Here is a 23,797-nt window from a genome sequence, read left to right on the forward strand (position 1 = left end):
GCACCACTTTGAAACTGCTTCTGCTGTTTTGGTTGTATACACAGTGACTTGCAGCAGCTCAGGCTACCATACTGTATTAAAAGCAAATGACCATCAGTTAATTATCTGTCCTGGCAATAAGCACGACCCTATCCTGAGCCCACCCACGCCACAATATTCTGTTCTCAGCACAAGCCAACACAGCTTCCTAGCAAACACACAGCAAAGTGTAACAGCTACGACTAATCTGCTCAAAAGAAGAAATGTGAAAAGATAATTTGCTTAAACCTAAAACTGAAGAAATTTTTAAAGAAGTCTAAACTAGTTTCTCACTTTGCATTTTAGTCTCATAAATGACAAAGTATGAAGTCACCCACTGAGTAAGAAATAACCACCCTTTCAGAAAAAAACTTTTAAGAATAAGGCAAACCTCAGAACCTCCTGTTGAAAAATATCATTTATTTGTCAATTTGGTTTTCATAAGAATGACACATCCCAGATAACAATTCCATTAGTATTCTCAAATAAGGACATTATAATGAATTGTATTCAGCAAATACATATCTTTCATCTTTTTTCACATTGTCTCTTTACTAATGCTGAGATCATCCTTGTCCATCGTATCTTATACATACAAAAAAATAAATGTTTCCAGGTAAGGCAGGAATCAAATACTATCCCTCTCATTTCTTTCACAGAAACTCCCACTGTTAAGTCGTCTATAAAATTACTTATACAAAACCTCCCTTAAAACATAGAGTAGATAGAATGGTAGTGTGTGGAAGTGAAAAACAGCATCCTCTGACTCCTTTCATCTGAATGCCTCCCATTACACCTTGTGGCAACTGGTAATTCTCATTCAAAGGAAAAAATGAAAAGTTTCCTAGTATGTTTATTAATGTAATTAGTCTGTTTCATTTATGCCTTCATATTTGGATTTTTGATAATGAAAATGTTCATGTAGCACACAAAGTCAACAGAGCACAAAGAAAACTGGTAATACAAAGCTGTAACTACTATCAAAGACTGAAGAGAAGTTCTGGTCCTTTAGCTTCCTTAAATTGTGAGCATTTACCCTTTTCACTGATGCACATATGACTACTCACAAGTACATTCTAGTGGTAGCTGAATACTAATCCCCCTTTGTTTAAAGATTAACATTCCAAAACAAAATTTATTCACTGTACTACAGGAAGTCGGACCAGATGTAGCAGTCCTTTGTTAAAGTAGAGTTTCAACCTGAAAAATATAATGTTTATGAGGACAAATTATCAAGGTAATTCATATGTAAAACTAATTATTCTTTGATTATTCTACAAGTAATATCTTTAACTAAGACTCTTCTCCAACTTGTAGATCACAAGACACAACAAAATAGAATTAAAATATTTTTAGAAGTGTACTTTTAATTTTAAAGTGCTTCAGGAAAATGCTGAATATTGAAGTACTAAAAAGGTAAGCTGGTAGAAACTTTTTCAGTATTCAAGTTGGAATCCTGGTCTCATTAGTGACTATAACTGAGCAAAGGTTTTACCATATGGGAGATTAAAAAAAAAAATCTGTATCTGACACAAACAATCATTCTTTTCCCAAACCACCTACTTCTGTGAGATGCTTCATATCTGCTTACTGGCATGGAAAATAAAATAACTAAACCCCCACCTAAAGATCTAGGTTCTTAGGGTAACAAAAACAGTTTATGCCACAAGACACAGACTTTACAAACTTCGTACATACTATGGGCTACAAACCCAACACATTGATGAGGAGGTGCTACAGAAGCAGGCCAATGCTTTGCTATAATAAGGCAGCATAAGTTAAGCATTAGAAGTTTAATTCCAGAAAAAAGAAAAAAAAACTACAGTAGAGTGTGATATAGCAGAGCCAGCAGAAACCAGCTGTACAATAGAGGTACTAAACTGCTTTTTTATTGATAGTGTAACAGGGATGAAAAACAGAGCACAAACTTTACCCGCATGAAGCTGCAAGAGACAAAACAAACCCCAGGAAATTCATACAGCTTATGCACATCAAACAGCAGGACAGAGGGAGGTGGAATGAAAAAGGAAGATAACATTCTTTAATATTCAGGAAAATGAAACATTTCTATATAGGAAAGAAGCGAACTCCAACATAAGAAGGGCATGACACCTAGCAGAGGCCAAAACAGAGAATCCATATTCTTTTGATAAAATATTGCTCTGAAACTTCAGAATAAATGAAGACTCCACAGCAAACAAAGGTCTGCTGTGATTGTAAGCTATGAACACTGGATTTTGGATGCATACAATTCTTTATTAATAAACACAGATAAAGACTGAAGTATCAAAATGCGGATGATGTTTCTGGAGACATTAGATCACCTTTAAGTCAGTGTTGCTAACACATTTCTTTGGGAAAAGCTATTAAGTGATGTGGAAGGACAATTCACACAAAACTCCTTCAGGATCAAAAAGTAACTTCAGGATGCTCTCCAAATGACTTGCCAGTTTTCATACTCTAATGAAAACAGGTTTGCACCTGCTGGTTCTAATTGCAACAGCAAATAACAGAAATATGGCAGGCTACTAATACACACATTTGACAACAAATATTACAGCACAGGATCTGGAAGCACTTGCTCTGAAGTCTCTGTTGACTCGCAGAAGAGTAGCAGAATTAATGAAGTTTTTAGCTGTCCACCCGCTAACTATACCTAATTACATCAGATGAAAGCACTGTGTGTCACTCTAAAGATCAAAACCTAGAATTTAAGATCTTCAAACAAATAGACTAGTGGGTTGTTCTAATCAGAATGCAGAATGAAGAATGTAATAAACCATTTCATAAAAGTAGATCAAAGTTACTCAATCAGCTGTTATCCTGCTATTTTTGGGACTGACTATTGATGATTGCCAATCGAGAACAGAACCACCATAAAACTATTTATTTAATTTAACTGTATATGTTTTTTACAAATTAGGATTCAAAAAGAGGATGTAATGAATTTCTGTGTTAATGAGACTCTTCTGAATAACACTTCCTGTTAAAACAGGATTGCAATTAAAAAGAAAATAATCCTACAAAATCAGGTTGAAGAGTAAATGGATGAAGTGTAAGAACAATTAAAGCACTGCAAAGGCTAAGAAAGCAAATAGTGAATGCAAAAAGCAGGAAATTGCCTGTTTTAATATGTTAACATGCACACAACTGTGTCTGATATTTTTCTGTGTGGAAGTGAATTTAAGAGATTTGGCACCCACCTAGACCACACCAAAAAACCACGAGTGGCAATTCCTACAGACAGTATCTTGTGAGTGAACAGTTTTCTTCAGTGTCTCTAACTCAGAAGAATGTGGATTATCCTGAACATCTGCCACATTCCACAGGATGATGGGTTTCACCCCTCAGGTTTGGAGGGAAGACAACATATATGTAATTGAAGCTCTGAGACATGTCTGCATGAGAAAATTAGTTGTCATCTCACAAAGGTCTAGAAGGTGCACTGTTTTCCTTAAACATTCTTTGTGCCTTTGTGTTTTTTTAGTGTAACATCATATTGGGAATTCAAATTTAAAATTATTCTTTAGGCATGAAAAGAACAACTTTCCCACTTAATCCATCTACTAGGTAAGTTAATGGCACTGTGTCTGGGTAAGTTAAAGATTGCCAAGTCAAAGTTTGCAAAGCGCCTTATTCAATTGGAATGGTCTAAAGTTTGCAAGTAAAAGGTCTTCTTGAACCTCCTGAGAATGTTGCTGTTGTTTTTCTCACACACCATCCAGAGTAAATCCAACCACCTTCCCCTCACCTGCCAAGTGGGGTAGGGCATTTTGGCACTGTTACTCAATAAAAACCTAAGACCAGTAAAAATACATGTTACATAAATTACAGAGTCCCCAAAAGCCTCTTTCAGCAGTCTTCAATAATTTCTGAAATCTTCCATTAATCTCTTCAATATATACCATGAAAATGAAATTAATCTCATATCAGCCATGCAATTCTGTCATTTCAATTTTATACTCCAATGGCTGAAGACTTTGTACCTCTGAGCCACATTTGGGACATGTAAAATACATATCAAATAAAAAGTTACTTTTAATACAGTAGTAACAGAAAACATGTGGACAGCCTATGGTATGTGGCATGGTAGGCCATTCCCCACAAAGTGAACACTCCCTGCAGTGAACTGCTAATGAGTTTTCACTATTGGAAAGACCTGCGATAGGCAAGCACCAAGAGGAAATTTTAAGTTTCAGTTTCTGTACATTAATGAGTGGTAGCAGATATATCAAAAACTCAGCAAAGCCATGCCATAAGAGTTCCCTGTTCATGTATTCAAATCCTATCTGACGAACATTTTGTGGCTTGCAAAAAACTGACCTAATTCCCAGAATGCGTTCTGTAAGTGTTGCAAATGTTCCTTTCCGAAGAAAAAACAGAAAATTTACAAGTCCACAAAGCTTAAGAAGACCAGATCCAAAACCTATATAGCTCTTAATTTTGCAGAAGGATTGCTGTTGACGATTGCTAAATAAATCATAACATCTTTCTTCCAACCATCTTCCACCAACAGTGAAAATAAGATACCATAACTTCTGGTGTTTGCTCAGAGGTTGGTATTTCTCTGACTGAGATAAGTTATTCTTGTATTGAATATTGAGAATGGCCTGTCCCACAGTTGCATTCTTGGAATAGATAGTGAATTTCCATAATATGAGACATAAAAATGCTTTTACTTCTGGTTCAAAATGAGCCAACACCCCTGGTTTAAATCCATGAAAGCAGCTGGTAAACTGGGACCACACTAGTTGTTCCAGGGCTTTGTTTAGTTCAAGAGCATCAAGCTGACTTATTCTGAGCACAGGATTCACACTCTTTTCATTTCCAAGGCTGGAGGCCATTTCTTCACAAATAAACTTTCTAGAAATAAAACACAAATATATTTTAGTATAGCAGAGTATTTCCTATTTTTATTTTTATTAAAAATAACATTACAATAAAAATTTGTAATATATCAGCAGTAGATAAGCAACCAAAAAATTCTCAGAATGCTCTATAAATATGTTATTAATATGTCACAATTCATTTCAGGAAGATTTACATCAATATAAAATTACTACACATTTAAATTATTTTAAAATCTTATTTTTAGAAGAAATTATGCTTGACCATTTCTCACAACATGTTAACATTTGGTTATAAACAAGTGTTCAACATTATCTAGATAGTCAGAAAAATCCACAGATTTATACACATATACATACATATTAATAAATTTATATATACATTAAAATATTGCAGGGCATATTTGTAATATTTAATCAAATATTAAGATAGATCAGAAAGAAGAACGCAACAGTATATGGTGTTTTATGGAGAAATAGGGAAAATGAAATACTAACCAAAAAATCTGGAAAAGAACAGTGAGGCAGACCAAGTGTTGCCATATGAACACTTCAATTGCTACAGCTGAAAGCAAAACTGTAGAAATACAGACAAATTTAGGAATTACATAAAGATATGGATGAAATTAAGGTGGGAATGAATAAAATTTTCTCAATAAAGGCAGTGAGTTGTTTAGAGAAAAATCATGTGAGATCTAAGAAATATTCAGCATTCAGACATAAATTATTATACAGTACTTCACTGAAGTCTGCATATATTTTCTAGAGTGTTTTTGACAGGTGTGGGATTGTGCTACTTGTCATATAACATTTCCAGGCAAGATGATTAATGTATAATAGCAACGTCAACAAATGGATACTCCTCTTGCTCAAGCATCATAGAAAAAAATAAAAATATTTTTTAAAATGGTTTCTTTTAAATGTTGTTGCATCTGAAAGCCTGGCTGAGAAATAAATGCAGTAAATTGTGAAAGAAAAATAGAGGCAACACCTCAATGTAAAATTGTGGAGTAATCAATTTTTGCTTCCTTTTGTCAACAGATTAAACCCCAAAGTGATTCAGAAGTATTTTCAGAGAGTATGCAACATATTTCACTTTCTAAACCAATTCTTTACATAACAGACCTGCAAGGAATCCACAGCCTTCTAGAGAAAGTATAGGAGGTAGTGCCTCAAATTCTTATTTAAAAGAGAAAAATAACCATACAAGATTACTGTGAGTAAAAGATGCTGTAGAGGCTCTTGGTAGCAGTGGTTGCTACTGATGTCAAGAATACTAAAAAAAAAACCCTTCAAAGAGACAACCATGTTTGCTGAAAAATAACACCCCAGAAGTTTTAAAACACAATATAAAACATCATCTGTAGCTTTCCTACTGTTTTCCATATTCATAATTAATTATCACTGCAAGGAAATATGACTTTGTCTTTAGTGTAGGGTGTATAACAGTAGTTTCCAATTAACTAGGACTGCTACATGGGTAGAGCACACAACAGCTCCACTTAGCTTTTTTAAACTACTCCTTCCTTTATTAGCAGGCAAAACATGGCTGAAGGTGGGATAAGGCCACCTCCTCTGAGCCAACAGCCATAGGGTTCATTTCCACACCAGCTGGAAAAACCAGGATACAAAGCCTATATAACCAAACCTGTCTCCCTCACACTTAGTCCTTTCTGTAGCAGAAACCAAAGCACAGGAAACATTTTCCAGTATGATTCAAGTAACTTCCCTCCTCTAATTTATGATCAAAGGGTCAATTCAACCCCTACTGGATTTTACTGCATCACTTCAAAAACTCCAGCACCAATGAGCATCCACCCTTCTATCCCTCATATTTTTATTCCACTATCATTTTAGGAACTGGAGCCTTTGATAACCACCTACTCTGGAACCTGCCACTGGTTATTCACTCATAAATCCTAAAAGTCTAATGTCTTCTTCACTTTCTCTTCTACTCATTTCACTTTGTTCTACTTGCTTCAATGTTCTACATAACTCCCAACACTCAAAACCTCCTTCAAAAATGCTAGTTACTCAAAAGGGATATCTTATCAAACAACTTCCTTGATCCATCTACTAAGACTATTTTCTAACATCATTTCAACCATCTTTGCCAATTGTTTTTCATTACTACAGATGCTATGAGCAATTTCTATTGTAGGTTTCTCATAAATAAGGTAGACTAAATATTTATAGATTTTTTTCTCTCATTATAGCTATATTATCTAAAGAAACCTGAGCAAGTGAAGAATGGGTCATCAGGAATTTTCTGAAGACAAAGGAAAATGTGTCAAATCCACAGGATTATGATGGATCATGAAATACACATAGGCTGGGAGCCTGTATGACTGCACACTTGCTTTGAAAAAGAGGATGTGGGGACAGGTAGCACACTGAACATAGTGCATTCTTGCAGCACACTAGAATCTGTATAGCCAGCAGACTGAAAAATGTGCCTGTTACCCTCCACTTGGCATTGGTGAGTCTACACCTGGGACACTAAGTCCAGTTTAGCTTCTTTTCTATGAATAGTACATAAGAAATGTCAACTAATACCATCAGGGAACCCCATGTCCTGATACATGAGAAGAGCTTGAAGGAACTCAGATTGTTCAACTTGAAGGATAAGGCAGCTAAGAAATGGTCTATGAATAATCTTCTACTTCTACTTCTTCTACTAAGGGTTGCAGAGAATATTAAGCCAAAGTTTTCTGTGAGATGCAATGAAATAAAGAGAGTCAACTCAGTGTTAAGTCACTGCACGAGAAATTCCAACTGGAAACAAGGAAGCTGGAACATTTTGCCCACCAAGACTGAAATCTCCAGAAATTTCTCCCCAAAAATTCTTGAAACTTGGCCAAATGATGCCTGAACCTACCTGTTTTAGCAATTAATTTATTCCCAATTTTCACAGGAGAGCAGACTAAAATCTTCTCTGGGATTTGGAGTTTGACCTTCCCATTGCCTCAATGCAGAATCTAATTGATTTTTTTTTCACGTCCATCATCCCACACAGAACTGTATTTGAAGAAAATAATTTCAGTGAATCTGTCAGAGTGCACTGGAATTCTGTACACAGAAAATGGGAACCACTTTTGAGATACATGCCCAAACAGCACAACTATTGTTCGGTAACCTTTGAAATTTTGCCAAATCCAACAAGTCTTCTTTTTAAAAAAATCAGAATCAACACTATCTATGTTGTCTAATGGTGTCATGTTTAATGTCTCTTCCTGAACTACCAGCCAGCAAATTGATTGAACTTTTAGTCAAGTTTAGGCACACTATATGGAAAAGGAAGAATACCAAACAACAATAAGGATGCTATCTTTTAAATTATGCTTGTAACATACCTATGTAAAAAATAATTAAAAAAAGCTTTTTTTTTGATGGAAAATTAAGTGTTCTCAATTCAAGCAATAAATCTGGGCATTGTTCTGAGTTCTTTCCTGTTAAGAACATTTAAAGCTTGCCATAGGGCATGGTTGTTAACTGGACCCTGAAAGTTACCTAAAGATTATATCCGTATATTTCTGATTTTAACATGTAAGCACATTTCTGTATACTCAGTGTTCTGCTATCCACTCTACTTTCTTCTGAATTGATCTAAGGTTTTATTGCACTTCAAGGGAAGATATTTATTTTCAATAGGCAAATATTAAAGGGGACAGTTTGAAATCTGCATTGTCCTATGAAATTGTCTTCAAATGTCCTAATGATCTGAATAAGAGCAACTGTTTCCTTGAGAGAAGAGCCCTACATTTTAATCTCAATCTTGCTATATTAGCAAATTTCCCTTTAAAAATTACTTCTATACAAACTGCTTTTAGAAATTTGTTCTTTTTCAGTTTATACTGTTTTTGCACACAGTAGTATCACAGTAGAAATTAGTGGGAACTAGAGTAGGTTAAAACTAGATAAAACCACACCCTATAAGTGCAAAGACATTTATCTTGTACTTTTTTAAATGTTATTTTTGCATTCTATATTTTGCTGAGCTACAGAGAATATAGAAAATGTTTTCCTCCATGATTTTATTAAATTCTATTTGTCATCCTTACTGTTTTAAGTCTTATTTTAAGTTACTTTTAAAACATAAGAACATCAAATCACAGACCCAGTAATGAAAGCGGCACATACCAACACTCACATACATAATAAACTCAATGTTTGATGAACCTTTACAGAAATACTCTTTAATTAGTAAAGGCTGGTACTTGTAAGGTTCTCCCTTTATACAGTCAAAGATATCGCATAGAAAAAAAAAAGAATTGCCTGCCAGAAAAAAAAAAAACAAACTGAAAAACCCTAAAATGTTCCATTCTTAAATAGCCTGTATTTTGTTTGTTTTCTTTTTTAACCAAACAAATAAACAACCCTACTTGTACAGTACAAAAAAAATTACTGTATATCACTAGGGAAAAAGAAATTTCTTCTGGTATATATTAGTGCTGGTATTGAGCAATGTAGAAATTATGAATGAATATATTTTATTTGGAAACATGTTATTGACAGAAATCTATCAATAGTAATGCAAGTATTGTCAACAGCCTGTCAATATTAATGTAATTATAATTAAGGGGATAACATGGATTTTAGCTATAATACCAAGTAACATCTCCTGCATTGCTGCTATCAATATAAGCATTATTATTGACCTGTTCTGGGACTATCAGTAGGAGATGTATTACCATCAGGCATATTTGTCAATGCATTCTGCCCACAAAAATTCTGCATTTAAATTTACAGGTCTGTAAACTTTGCCTGAAGAAATATACAAATCCAAGTAATCTCTTGGGTGCCATTTTTTTCCACAGGGCTTTTCTACTGTGGATGAGTAATCAAGGGGTTTCTATCTCAGCTACTGCAATCGCATTCCCTGCTTTTCTAGCATAATCATTAGATGACAAATAGACATGTATGCAGAAGCCTTACAATAATTTTAAGTATGATCTGTCAAATCACTTTTTGAGAAGCAAAATAACAACATATTTATTAAAATAAAACCCAAAATTTGTTCCTAATGCTTAGCAGTGAGTCACTAGTGGCGTCCCCCAGGGACAAGTGTTGGGGCCAGTCCTGTTTAACATCATCACTGATGATCTGGATGAGGGGATTGAGTCCACCAAGCTGGGACCATGTGTCGATCTGCTGGAGGGTAGGAGAGCTCTGCAAAGGGACCTGGACAGGTTGGATAGATGGGCCAAGTCCAACAACATGAAGTTTGACAAGTCCAAGTGCTGAGTCCTGCTCTTTGGCCACAACAAGCCCCTGCAGTACTACAGACTGGGGATGGAGTGGCTGGACAGTGTCCAGGCTGGAGGTGCTGGCTGACAGCCGACTGAACACGAGCCAGCAGCATGCCCAGGTGCCAAGAAGGCCAAGAGCATCCTAGCCTATAGCACGGCCAGCAGGAGCAGGGAGGTCATCCCTCCCCTGTTCTGGGCCCCTCAGTTTGGGAAGGACGTTGAGACACTTGAGCGCATCCAGAGGAAACAATGAGGCTGGTGAGGGGCCTGGAACACAAACCCTGTGAGGAACAGCTGAGAGAGGTGGAGGTGTTTAGCCTGGAGAAAGGGAGGCTCAGGGAGACCTTATCACTCCCTATCCCTTCCTGAAAGGTGGCTGTAGCCAGGCTGGGGTCGGTCTCCTCTCCCAGGCAACCAGGGACAGAATGACAGGACACAGCCTTAAGCTGTGCCAGGGGAAGTTTAGGTTAGACATCAGGAAAAAATTCTTCACCGAAAGAGAGATTGGGAATTATCTGCCCAGGGAGATGGAGTCACCATCCCTAGAGGTGTTTAAAAAAAGACTGGATGTAGGACTCAGTGCCCTTGTTTAGTTGATGAGGTGGTGTTAGGCCATAGGTTGGACTTGATGCTCAAAGATCTTTTCCTACCTAGTTCATTTTGTGAACTTGAAATTACATTTAAGATGCATAAGCAGCATATCCACTAACTTCACTGAGTTGGTGATTTAATTCTTTTACACAATCTCTTCTGTGTAGACAAAACATGTAGTCTAACACTGAACTTAATGGAGAGATGGAACGGACTACACAAGACCACCAAATTCTAACACAGCACAAACACAGGCTCAAGAATATATTGACACGTGTCTACCAAGAAGGCTAATTCCACAGTTTTTCTAAGTAGTCTGTTCCAGTGTTTTATGGCCCAAAGAATCTTTTTCTCATATTTAGTATAAAGCATGTTTAGTAAAAATCAGGACAGTTTTCACTCCATACCAGAAATCAAGAACAACGGAAAAGAACTTCCATTTTGCTGAATCTTCTCAAGAGCAAAAAGCTGCAAGGCATGTGAGAAGACCAATTACCCAAAGAAGATTTGCCAAACTAGACAAAACGTGCTTTCTACAACATGCCTGGTATGATCCTCAAGAAAAAACAATCCAAACCAAAAACCCAAATAAAATCCACAACAAAACAACAACTTTGCTTTTTTTCTCAGCAGCAATTCACCTTGAGATCTGCTATATCTTCATGTCTTTTTTCTCTCTATCTGAATAATTATTTCTTGTTTTGGATTCATATATTTTGAGCTTTTCATGTTAAATGCCTGCATTGTTTTTCATCTTCTTGATTTTGCACTTTCCAAACTCATCAAGAGTATTTTGAATTCAGACCTTATGTTTAAAACAAAGGAAAAAAGAAAATCCTAAACTTTCAACCTCTCTCCAGCTTGTATCATCAGTAACTTTTCTAAGTATGTATTCTCTTCCGTCATCCAACTCACTAATGCCTTTTCATCTTGACAGGGTACTATAGATAATTACTCTGTAAAGGCAATCTTTCAACTTGATGCTGATAAGATCAACATCTAATGGAGACACAATATTGATATTACGTTTCCCTAGTTTGCTCATGTAGGGAAAAAGACTTTATTGGAATAAAGCTGCACAGTACTTTAAGTTTTCCTCTTACTAAACTTGCTATTGTTATTTAGAAGAGAAAAATATTGAGGTTTCTTACAAACAGGTCGCACCAAACCATACTGGGTGTTTTACCATTTCTCTTCTACACACTGTTAGATACAAATTAATTGCTAAACTATTTACTCCTGAACCTTTATTTGGAATCAAAACTGACAGTTTCAATAATTCTCTTAACAGAAGAATAAAGAGGTACAAAACCAGATACACACAAACCCATTTTGCTGGCTATTTCCACCCTCTGGGATATTAAATAAATAAATAAAATCAGCAGTGCCTAATTCTTCAATCATTCTAGGATGAATTTTATTAGGATTTGCCACTTGAGCACATCTATATTAAGATTCCTTAGGCTATTCTTTCTGTGCTTTGGTTCCACTTTTATTTCCTGTCTAAGATTAATTTTATGAAAGTAACAGGTCACAATATATCTCTTTTACAAAGTATGAAGGGAAGAATCAGTCTTTGAAAGTCTTTTCCTTGTTCTCCTTTCTTATTTAATAACAGATCTAGGTAATGGACTTATCCCTTCGTGCCTCCTCTTACTCAGAGTTTTGGAACCTTTCATTGATTCTTTTCTTGTGCTTTGTAAATTGAAACTTATTTTGTTCCTCAGTCATCAAATTTATTCTTACATTCCTATGCTATTCTTTTATATTCATCACTAATCATATTGTATTACTTTTGCCTGGACAACTCTTTTAATTTCCAGGCCATGAAGAATTCCTGATATAAAGTTCCTCTTAAAATTCGCTATTACTATTTTATTTTATTTTATTATTATAAAGTATCTCAACACAAAGAAACTACAGGATATACATAAAGGTAACAATTTTTCATCCTTTTCAACAGACTAGACTCTGCCAAGTCCCAGCATTGAGATCAATGGTCCAAGGATGGGAAAGCAGGGTGCAGAAATCATCTCCTCTCCGGAGACAACAATAACACACAGTCCCTTTTTCCTTCAGGAGCTACAATACATTTGGTATTGTGCATTGCCATACTGGGTGTGTGTGACAGCAAGGAAGCAAGCCTTAGCCTTGGTTTACTATCCCTCCTTTGATGTTCATAAAGTTGGGTATCAACAGATAGCAATGAAAACTAACTTTCCACCCATCACAAGAATGCTGAGATTTTTTTTAATGTGGAGTGTTCTACATTTTTCTTTGTGAAAATTTATCATTTAACTGTTCTTTTTGGGCATTCTCAATAGCAGAGGATATTTTATATGTCAATTTAAAATCAATAAATTTTAAAGATGAGAAACCAAATGATACATATTCAGTTAACTTTAAAATTTTCCTTTACACCAACTCTCATAACATAGAACATGGATCCCAACTGCTCAAAGCCTCATGTCTCACCATTAAATCACATCCCTTTCCTGCTTATCAAGTACAGAGAGAAATATCCTCAGATCAAAGTCTAATTGGGAGCCCCAACTGTGTTGTCTCTTAATCACTGTAAAATTAACTCATCACTATATCATTACCTCAAATAACCTTAAAAATAGATTGATTTTGTATTACTGTCTGGATTTCTATATACTTCAGACAAATACCTATCATTTTCTAAAGAACATAAATTGATTCTTTAACTGTTTGGAATAACTACTAACACTAATTGAAAAGTCAGTAACACACTGCAATCACAGAAACTATTATTTATTTCTTATATTCCTGGGAGAGAGGACTATTTCTCAACATAGACAAATTCAAGGAAAACACTGAATGACTGTGTAACAAACAATTCCCATAGATAAAATTAAGAATTTTATTATGGAGGTTAAAAGTGCTACTGTTACATTTAAGGTTCAAAGACCAAGCACAAGACAAAGACACATTCAAATCACAGGTTGCTTTTCCAATTTTAACTCAGTAAACTAAGATTTCACAACATGAGATACAAGAGATAAGCCACTGCTGAATGCCTGGAGACAGCAAGGAAACATTAATGATAGTTCATTGATTTATCTTCCATAAACTACCTGCCAGAATCAAAATATTAGGGCTTCAAGTTACAAAATCAAAACCAGCTCAGAAGAGCCAGAATTGATACAACAGTAATGAAGAGCAGCAGCAAAGTGCTGCACTGTTAGAAACTGTAAATCAGTCATTTCTGACAGCATTTGATGGAAACTGAAAATCCCACATCAGTGCAATACATCCCCTTGACGAATGCTAGAAACCAAGACAATTACTGGCCACTCCCTAAGATATTCTGAATGCTACAAGCTTCTACTGACTTGAGATAAATTTGTGATCAGTAAGCACTCTTAAAAGACAGATTATTAGATCCTAACAACCAGATCTGATAGTTACCTCATAACTAATATTTAAAATACTAACCTTTTAAAATTTGCAGCGCTAAATTCAAGGCGATAAAACCTCCAAGTACATTTGTATTCCCTGTAGCACAGAAGCTAGAGACACCATCACCCTACCAACTTTTTTGATAAGCCCTAATCTTCATTTACTGGAATAAACAGGAAGATAAACACATAACAAGCTAATGTTCCATCACTATTACTCTTAATCCCATATCCTTTTCTCTTCCTCCCTCATCTTATTTCCTCTTTTGTCATCCTGTTCCTTAGTACATCAAATTACATACAAATTCATCTCTAAAGGGACATGTCAGTTTCACTTCTAAATTCTCATCCTCTGTTACATTAAATGAAATCTAGTTGTTGTTCCTTTTAAAGCAATTAGTGATAAAAACCTGGAAGTGTAAAAAACAAAGCTGCATTATAACTTGAAGACTTCCAAAAAACATGGCTAAAAATCCCTTGATCTAGATGCTTAGCAAAATATGTGTCTCATACACAACAGACATTTTTCTTTGGAACTAGGTAATGGCAATTATTTGGAGAAGTGCTTTACCTTTACTGTTGATGAACTAAAATGGTAAAGAGAGATTTGGTTAAAGCAGCTGAACAGAGCGGCAACTGTGATGGTTAGCTGGGAAGAAACAGCCCTTTGTAAGGAAGGGACAACACCTGTGACTGAACCAGTATCAGGAGGCGTAAAAGCTAAGCCAAGTTAAGAATTAAGTTAATAATGTAGGTCTCACCTGCTGATGTGATCAACAGATGACCGAGAGACTCTTGTACTTGAAGACATTTTGGGTGTGATAAGGATATGAGGCTCTGGTAAAAGGATGGCTAAGCAATACTGCAATGCTTGTGCAGCAGTGAAAAGAACACAAGGCTTAGTAAATGTGCGATCTTTTCTGTAGAGCAGAATGAAATGTCACCTGGTGACAGAGGTATGCAGCTCCACTGCAGAAAGGTCCAATGACTGAACATGAACATACAGTTGTGAGCACACTGAGGGCAGTTATAGCCATAACTCTTCCAGTGAGTGCAGTTATAGCCATAACTCTTCCTCTGCTGGTTACTGTTGCTTTTCTGAAAAGTTGGTCTTATACCTCATGATATATGAAACATTTGCATTTCATTGTTCTAAGGGCACTGTATCTCACATCCCTTTATTTGTCAAGTACAATGTCAACCCCAATTTTATGCATCTTTTCCATGCCCCTCCTTACATTTCTTCCGTTCAAAACTACCTAAAAAACAAACAAAAAGTCATCTAACTTTAATTCTCATTTCATAGCTCTGTGTCTCTGTTCTGCTCCAACCTGTCCGATTCATACGAATGGATCACCAGCTAAGTACAGAGATGCCAGGATGAAGATTGAGGAGATATATACAAGAGATTCAGATACACCTGCTCTATAAACTCTGATACAATTTACCACAGATGACAGAACCCTGCAATTTTGCATTAAACACTTTACGCTTATCATTTATGAAACACAGTCACTGCCCAGATTTTATTCCAACTTTCTTCCTTTTCACATACATATGCATTTGGGAACTGTGCAGTTCCCAACTGCACAGTTAGGAATATTCAGCAATACACGAGTGTAACAATGCTGATCCAAGTACTGCACTGCAGGAACGCAAGGTCCTTTAACCTTTTATTAGAAATACTTATTAGATAAGAATGGTAAAAGCTGTCCTAAATGCCTAAATCATAATTAACCCCTATTCACATCTGTACCAAAAGGAGGACTCTAAGTAAAAACAGTGTTGTTACAGACTCTATATATTCATGATTTGCTAGAACCAATAAAGTCCTGCATCAATAAAAAGACAAACCTGTTCACTCCATGTCTTAAGTTTTGGTTTTGTATTATATGGCATAACTTATGAATAATTTGATCAAATTATCATCAAAAACTCCCAAGTGGTGCAAGGATAAAGAGCAGTACTTGACACAAATTTCTGTTTTTTCAGGCTTGTGTTCTTTAAAAATCTAAGGTAATGTAATCTTTGACTGTCTCAGATTTTCCTTCTACTGTCTATTCTGTCATTATCTTACAGATTAGCAGTAGTACTCATTTGAACTTCAATTGAATCGGTTTTGCATGCTTAACTGGCAAAATCCAAACCTATTTAAACTTATTTTTCTGCAGATTTAGTACACAAACAGGTCACCACAGACTCAGGTCAGACACATGCAGTACGAGTAAAAAGAACAACAGAGTCAGGAAAACCAGGTAATTGTGAAACCAGCTGCCTTTGAGTCTCAGCATCTTACTCTTACATCCACCACCAGGCAACAGCAAGACAGAAACTCAAGGCTTTTGTCTGACTTTAAGAACTGTTCTTTTCTGTCTTCAATCTCACTGTGCTGAGTGTGCAAGCAAAACACAACACTGCAAATACAAATAATGAAACTTTTAGCTGTCTTTCAAAAATGAAAAGACAAATAATTATTCATACAAGTCGACTGTAGGATTCATGCAGACTTGCAAGTGAGAGGCTATTCTGTTCAAATAAGTAACACTATGCAATTCCTCCCTACCTTCAGCTTTTCTGGTAGGATTGTACCTTGTAACCTCTGGGATACACAATGACTCCGAGGGGTGCTGGGAAATTTGATATGTTCAGTGTCCCCAGTCCTTGATGATTTTATTACTTATTAATTGTGGGAACTTTAAGCACACAAGGGAAGACTGATACACTTCCACTACACTTCTCCTCAACCCTGTAACTTCATTAGCATTTTAGAATCAACTGTATGGTTGCATACAGGTATTACAAGTAACAGTTTAGAAGAGGGATAATAATTTCCTTGCTAGGCAGCCTGTATGCAGTTGTATGCTGTTACAGCCTCTGAAATCTCTCTGCAATTCCAATGTGTATTTCCCTTCATGATTTAGTTATGCCCCACAGTGTCATGGCATTATATTAATTTCCCTTTCAGGAAAAGTTTTTCCTCCTTACCAAACCCGTCCTGTGACATTTTTTTTCTGCTTCTCTGACTACAGAATTAATATTACTTTTGAATACTATTATTTTAATCTATTTTTTCAAATTTTCTTAGAATTTAAATTTTTATTAACTCCTTTCTTTTCTAACTCCAATCGCAATATTAGCAAAAACCAAGAGAGGAGATAAAGAGTGTGATTTTTAGGGACATTCTTCCCAGGCAGCTACTGATACAAACACAATGAATGTTAGCAGCATTCAATTCAACTTCCTCCTAAAGGCAAAAAAACTCAAGTCCTTCCTTGTGGGGGCCTGAATATATGTTGTATTGTGAGATCAGTGTGTGTCTAGGTTACTCCAAACGAGCTGCAGCTGCAGGGTCCTTAGTTGGGCAACAGCTGTAGCTCGTGAGGGTAACTGAGATAAATAGGGGTGGGTCAAGAGCCCAAGAGGAACCCCTGAGAAGAGTGCTGCAGAGAAAGGAGAGGAGCTCCTGAGAGAGCTGGGACTGCAGCAAAAGATTACAACACTTCCTTGCAGGAGGAGGAGAAAGTGCCCAGGCCCAGTCAGAATCCATCTGGAATCAAGAGCTGCACCATTGTAATTTCTCTTCCTTCCTATAGCGTGTATGTCCTCCTTTTCCTCTACCCCAAAGTTCTTTATTTCTTATATTTCCCCCTTACTATGAAAAATCTGAATTTAGTTTCCTTTTCAAAAGAGCCTGAAATAAATTCAAACTTCTGAAGTTCTTATATTCCACCTCCAAAACAAAAAAAACACTGAGAGAGGTATGTTACAAAGACTGCATCTTTCCTGAAGATTTTTGTAAAGTTTAGACTTGAACTGATGATGCTTGCAGTTGTGTATGGCTGCAGGAACAGTTTAGCTCTTGAAGAAGCTACAGAACAGAGAGCCTGCTACCTTTTATGTACATATACAGCACAATTGGACTATGAGCCTGCATCTTTTTAGCACAACACATTGGTCATTTTCAATTTTTTTATTTTATTTGCTGCTTTTAACTTTACAGGGATTGCTGTATAGCAGGTGATGTTTAGAGCACACTTGTGAGTTAAAATGAGACGAACAGAAAGAGTGTGACTCTCTTCAGTGGTCTAAGTGGAAAAGTATGTATGCTAATAGCTGTCAAAAGGAAAAAAGCCCAACTCTATCTCTAAAAAAAAAAAAAAACAGACCAAGAAAACCCAATAAAAACCTCAAAACAGCATAAACAGCCTGCTTGAAAACACCACACTGAAGTAAACTTCAGCAGTCCATAAGAGCTAACAAGTTGTAGCAGCTGTCCTCATTCACTCCAGCAGCAATACACAGGGTCCATTTCCATTTCAACTCATAAACAATGTACTATAATTTAGACAGAAAATTTTAATTCACTTTCTGGATGCTCTGAAAAATTGCATGAATTCAGATGTTTTTCCTAAATAGCTAACATTTGGGAACCAGACCTTGCTAGGGAGAAATTTACATTAGGGTATTTCACTGAAAGACTGATTTTAATTGAAAAAATTATCATCTTCTAACTGCACATTGCATCAACCAGATCATTAATGGAGATGTTAAACAGGGCTGAACACAGTATTGACCCCTGGGGTACAACAGTAGTTACCAGCTTCCAACTAGACTTCACACCACTGATTGCCATTCCCTGTGGTCCATCTGTTCAGCACATTTTATGCTGACCGGACTATTTGCTCACCCAGCCCATAGTGCAGCAGCTTCTCCAAGAGCATGTCACAGGAGACACTGCTGAAAGACTTACTCATGCAAGTACCTACTCTCCTCCCTCCCCTTGTTTACCATGCCAGTTATTCCATTGTAGAAAATTATCAGGTTGGTCAAGAATGGCTTCCCCTTGGTAAATCTATGCTGACTACTCCTGATCATTTTCTTTAATGTGCCTTAGAAGGGTTTCCAGGATTAGCTGCTGTATCACCTTCCATCCTTCTAGGCCATCAAGGTAAAGCTGACCAGGCTATAGCTCCCGGAGGACTTCTTCCTGCTCTTTTGAAAACAGAAGAAACATTGACTTTCCTCCAGTCTACAGGCACCTCTCCCAGTTCCTCAATCTCCCAGTCTGGTATTATTGGGACTGTCCTCACAATGATATCAGCCAGCTCCCTTAGCACTCATGGGTTCATTCCCAGAGCGTTATCTATGTCATCTTAATTCAGGTATTCTCTGACCTAAATCTCTTCCAAGTGTGTATCTTCCCTGCTCCAGACCCTCCCTTGTGTTCTACAGTTCCTGAAGGTCTTTGCTAGCAGAGATGGTAGCAAAGGCAGCCTGCATAACCTCAGCCTTTTCCACATTCCCTGCTCATTCAGCCATGAGAACACATTTTCCCTAGTATTCCTCCTGCTACTTGTGCATTTTAGAGAGGCAATTCTTGTGGTCTTTGACATCCATCACCAGATTCAACTCCAGGTAGAGTCTGACTTTCCTTTTCACATCCATGCATGCTCAGACACCGTCTCTATACTGCTCCCAGGTTATGTGTTCCTGCTTCTGGACATTTAATGTCTGACTTTCATGATGAGCTCCTTGTTCATCAGTGCATGGCTGCTGGCATTTTAGCCTGAATTCATAACTGCTGGGATGGACTGCTCCTCAGCTCCAGGGAGGTGATCCTTGTGGATCAAACAGCTTTGCTGCATCCCTCCAGGGCCTGACCCTGGGGGAATCTTCCAAATAGATCCTTGAAGAGGCCAAAGCCTGCTTTCCTAAATTCCAGGGCAATGATCTTACTTATTCTTAAACTAGGCTCTCAGAGAAAGCCAGCACTAATATCACTAACCGACTGAATAAGAAATAGATTACATTAGTTTCTGTCAGAGACCATATAGCTTAAAGGAAATATTGCTAAACTGGCACAAACACCGTGAACTTTATTGAAAAAGTTATTACCTAGAGAGTCTTAAAAAAAGCCCTCTCTGCCAAAAAAAAAAAATATCATTAAATACCTAAAAGGTTTAAGAAGTAAGGTATCAGAAAAGTAATATAACATATCTTATTCTTCAGTTAGACTGACATTAATATAGAATGAATTTATTGGTAGTATATGCAGAACATTTCTTATTAAATACAGTGCTATCTTTTAATTCAAAAGTTTATTCACATTTCTTATTATCTTAATTATTATTATTGCAGCATACCATGCTTACAAGCTAATTCAATGAAATTGTATTTATGTCTGAAGCTTATCAGTTAGTGTTAGCTGAAACCAATTTATTTGTTTCTTTACATCCTCTAAATTGTTGTTTTCACTGAATAAATGCAGAAATTCCAAGTGCAACAACAGTGCTGTGGAATTTTTGAAAGTTTTGCAAGAGTAGGCCATTATAACCAACAGAGAAATAAAACACATGGGCAACAAGGTACTTGAATTGTAGTCTCAAATTGTTGACAGATTTTGTCTCCTGTTTAATCTACTACTAATTTTCCTTCAATAAGCTGTCCATCCCTTCCCTTCTCTCTGAAGCTCATGGCTTTGAAACTACTTTCATATGTTTAAAAAAATAAGAAAAGACATTCCCACCATGTCACATTTTGAACATGTGATTAAACATTTAGGGCTTTTTTTCCCTGAATGACCATGTGCTTAATTACTACATCCAGCTATATGTTAATACTGGATTCAGATATCATTCCCTGCACTTTGATGATTTATATATTGGAGAGCCATTTATTTTACACCATATTCTTGGTATTGATACTATGTAGCCATAAAACTGTTTCCTTCCTCCCCAAATATCCTCTAAGTAGCAGTTTTTAGCCATTTTCAAGACTGTCACCTCCAAAGACTATAAACGGAGAAAGTAAAATGTCCTTCTTGACTTACAGTACAGCATTTGATGTCAAAGAACAAATTAAGGTCCTTCGATTAGTAATAGTGCCAAAAACTATCAGAGTATAAAAATTACCTTTCCTACTCTACTCCATGAACGGTTCAATCAAGTCTTTGTATATTAATGATACTTGTTTGAAAGTTTTAGTTTAATTTAATTTAGTCCATTACAGGAACATTTACTTCTTACATGTCTTGGATCATCTTAAGCATCAAAACCTTTCTACAGTCTTTAAGGAAATTAAACCTACAGTCTTTACCTACCAACACGGGTGAATAATGAAAGAATCTAACAGGAGACAAACAGAGCGGTCAAACAAACAAAACATTCTCTCCCAAATCTAAACACCTCCTTGCACAGAACAGACATATGTGCAGCCTAGTCCCTAATACTCTACAAACATGAACTGAGGTATGCCATTCTAGCTACGTGGGAGCCCTTTAGCAAGTGGGTAGATCCATAATGCATCTAAAGGCCCACTGCCTAAGAAATAAATATTTAAAAAAATAAATTAATAACATGGTATTTTATATGTCTGTACTACTATACTGAGAGTTCTAGGATTATCTATGAGATACATAAGCATGAGCTGATTCAAATACACGCAAGTTCACTACTGTTACTTTACAGTTTTCAACATTTCTAAGAAAAGTAAAAGATATTTTGACATTCATGCAGAGAGATCTAATTTTAATTATTTACTTAATGCAACATTAATGGGAATTGATCTTTTCATTTGCTGAAAAGGATGTTCTTGACAAATAAAAACCTACCAGTTTGCACAAAGATAAGCCTAGGAGTTAAAAGGATGTAAAAATAGAGGCAAAATGCTAAGCAGAGTTATTTCAATTGCCTTGGCCCCAGATAAATGCAATTTCGCAATACGCTGTACTCAATAATAAACATCTTCAATTCCTACCTTAAAAACTGCAAATATGTATACATAACACTGAGGTTTTTGAAATATTGATATACACACAAACTCTCACTACATAAAAATGCCCAAACACCCCACCTCTTTTAGACTCTCTCCAAAAAATCTAGACTAGCAGGCAAGAAAGTGGGTGCCATATAAGATCCTTGCAAAACCTTCACAGATAACAGCTTTAAATGTATTCCACTTTCTAATTCACAGACTCAATCAAAAACTTTACAATATAGAGAACACTACAATCATCATGGTAATTAAAAGAGTAAATCACAGAATCCTAGAATCATCAAGACTGGAAGAGACCTTTAAGAAAATCAAGACCAACCATCAACATAGCACTAACTCTACAAAAGTATTCTTACTAACACCTAATGCTAGAGGCACTAGCCACCAAAGTAGATGTTTCAATACTGACACAATCATTTATTTCTGTACTCTCTTTTAATGAGCCAATTTATACATTTTATAGATGTGAATTTAACCCCATAGCAAGTAACAGATATTGATGACTTTGTGCAGTATAAACAAACACTGAAGAAAAACCCCAAAACATTAATTTTTCCTCCCTTTATTAGCTTATTTACTACTCTATATAAGTACCAGCAATGACACTTTCAGTTGTTTTACAACTAATCACTTCATTAGATAAACTAGTCATGATGGACAGCCAAGAACTGAAGAACAAGCTGCTGCTGAGGAGGAACTGCAGCAGAAAGATGAAAAAAAATTTGAAGATGAAAAAGATGATAAAACACATCTTCAAAAAGAATAAAAATAGTATTAGTCTTAAAAAGAAAACTTTTATCAACTGTTGCTAAACTGTATGTCCCAGTAAAGCTTCAAAATAGTCTGACAACAAGTAACTTTCAATGAAATCAAATGGCAAAGTATTTTGGACTCATATTTTAGTACAAACTTCACTTCATTTAGTACACATTTTAGTCATACTACATCTTTGACCTTAGGGAACACCTCCCTCACACTGACAGGTGAAAGATCATAAAACAAATACAGTGCTGGGGTTTCCAGTATGGACTGTATCATAAGTAGAGTTTGTCTGTTTGTCAAACACACTGGCCATTCAGAATACATCCACACTTATTTTGTAGTGAACCAATGATTTGTAACTTACAGGTTGCACAAAACTGGATTAACAGAAAGTGGAAAGTTGCCACCCTCATTTTTGGATTTCTTTGCCACCTATAGAAGGGAGTCAGAGGAATGACCCTCGAAGATTATAAATGTTTCAGTCTCTCAGCTGATATCACAACTCAGATCATAATACCCCTCTGAAAGGATATTATGGCCTTTCCTCGCCGCACAGGTCGTCACCAGGCTCTGTCCCATCCTTCGGCACGCCTGGGCCAGGCTGGAAAGCTCGCTCCCCGCCTCCGCACTCTGCGGCACCAGGAGGCCGAACGCCAGCGGGACTCACGGAACGGGGGCGGCCGGGGAGTGCAGAGGCCAAACACAAGTCTTTACAAGCAGGCCCTGCATGAGCTCCGGGGCCTGAGCCGAAGCTACTGCCCCGGCCTACCAGGCCGCGGGAGACGCCTGGATGGGCTCCGCCGAAGGCCACGGCCCCTGCAGCGGCTCCCGCCCGCCGCAGCCGCTCCGTTTCGTCCCGCCCCGCGTCCCGACTGACCTGCGCCGCTGCCGGGCCCGGCCGTGCGCCACTCCGCGGGCGCGCCGGGCTCAGCCTCGAGCCTCCCGGCGAAGCTCTGCGCGGCCGGAGCCCCCTCGGGCGCTCTCCCCTCAGCCGTCCCGGCAGCCGGGTGCCAGCGGCAGCTGCCCGGAGCGGCGGCCGCACGGAGCGCAGTGCGCCGGCCAGCGCCCAGCGCGGCTGCGCAGCAAGCGCTCCGGGAGACACCAGGACGGCGCGCGGGAAGGGCTTCCCGCACAG

At 37.2% G+C, this 23,797-nt stretch overlaps 1 protein-coding gene across 3 annotated transcripts; it reads right to left on the reverse strand.

Moving 5' to 3' along the window:
* Positions 1-418: 418 nt before the first annotated feature.
* PEX2 (peroxisomal biogenesis factor 2) lies at positions 419-23,797 on the reverse strand. 3 transcript variants are annotated; one of them, XM_064706252.1, is made up of 3 exons: positions 23,540-23,797; positions 5,364-5,442; positions 419-4,881 (listed from the first exon to the last, which is right to left on the reverse strand). In XM_064706252.1, the coding sequence occupies exon 3, from the start codon at positions 4,860-4,862 to the stop codon at positions 3,948-3,950; it is 915 nt and encodes a 304-aa protein (XP_064562322.1). In that variant the 5' UTR covers positions 4,863-4,881; positions 5,364-5,442; positions 23,540-23,797; the 3' UTR covers positions 419-3,947. The 3 variants fall into 3 exon arrangements, with proteins under 3 accessions (XP_064562322.1, XP_064562324.1, XP_064562321.1); XM_064706254.1 differs by lacking the exon at positions 5,364-5,442 and adding an exon at positions 7,744-7,883; XM_064706251.1 differs by lacking the exon at positions 5,364-5,442 and having other exon boundaries at positions 23,540-23,796.

Source organism: Zonotrichia leucophrys, chromosome 2 (assembly GCF_028769735.1).
Source record: "Zonotrichia leucophrys gambelii isolate GWCS_2022_RI chromosome 2, RI_Zleu_2.0, whole genome shotgun sequence".
Classification (NCBI taxonomy): Eukaryota; Metazoa; Chordata; class Aves; order Passeriformes; family Passerellidae; genus Zonotrichia; species Zonotrichia leucophrys.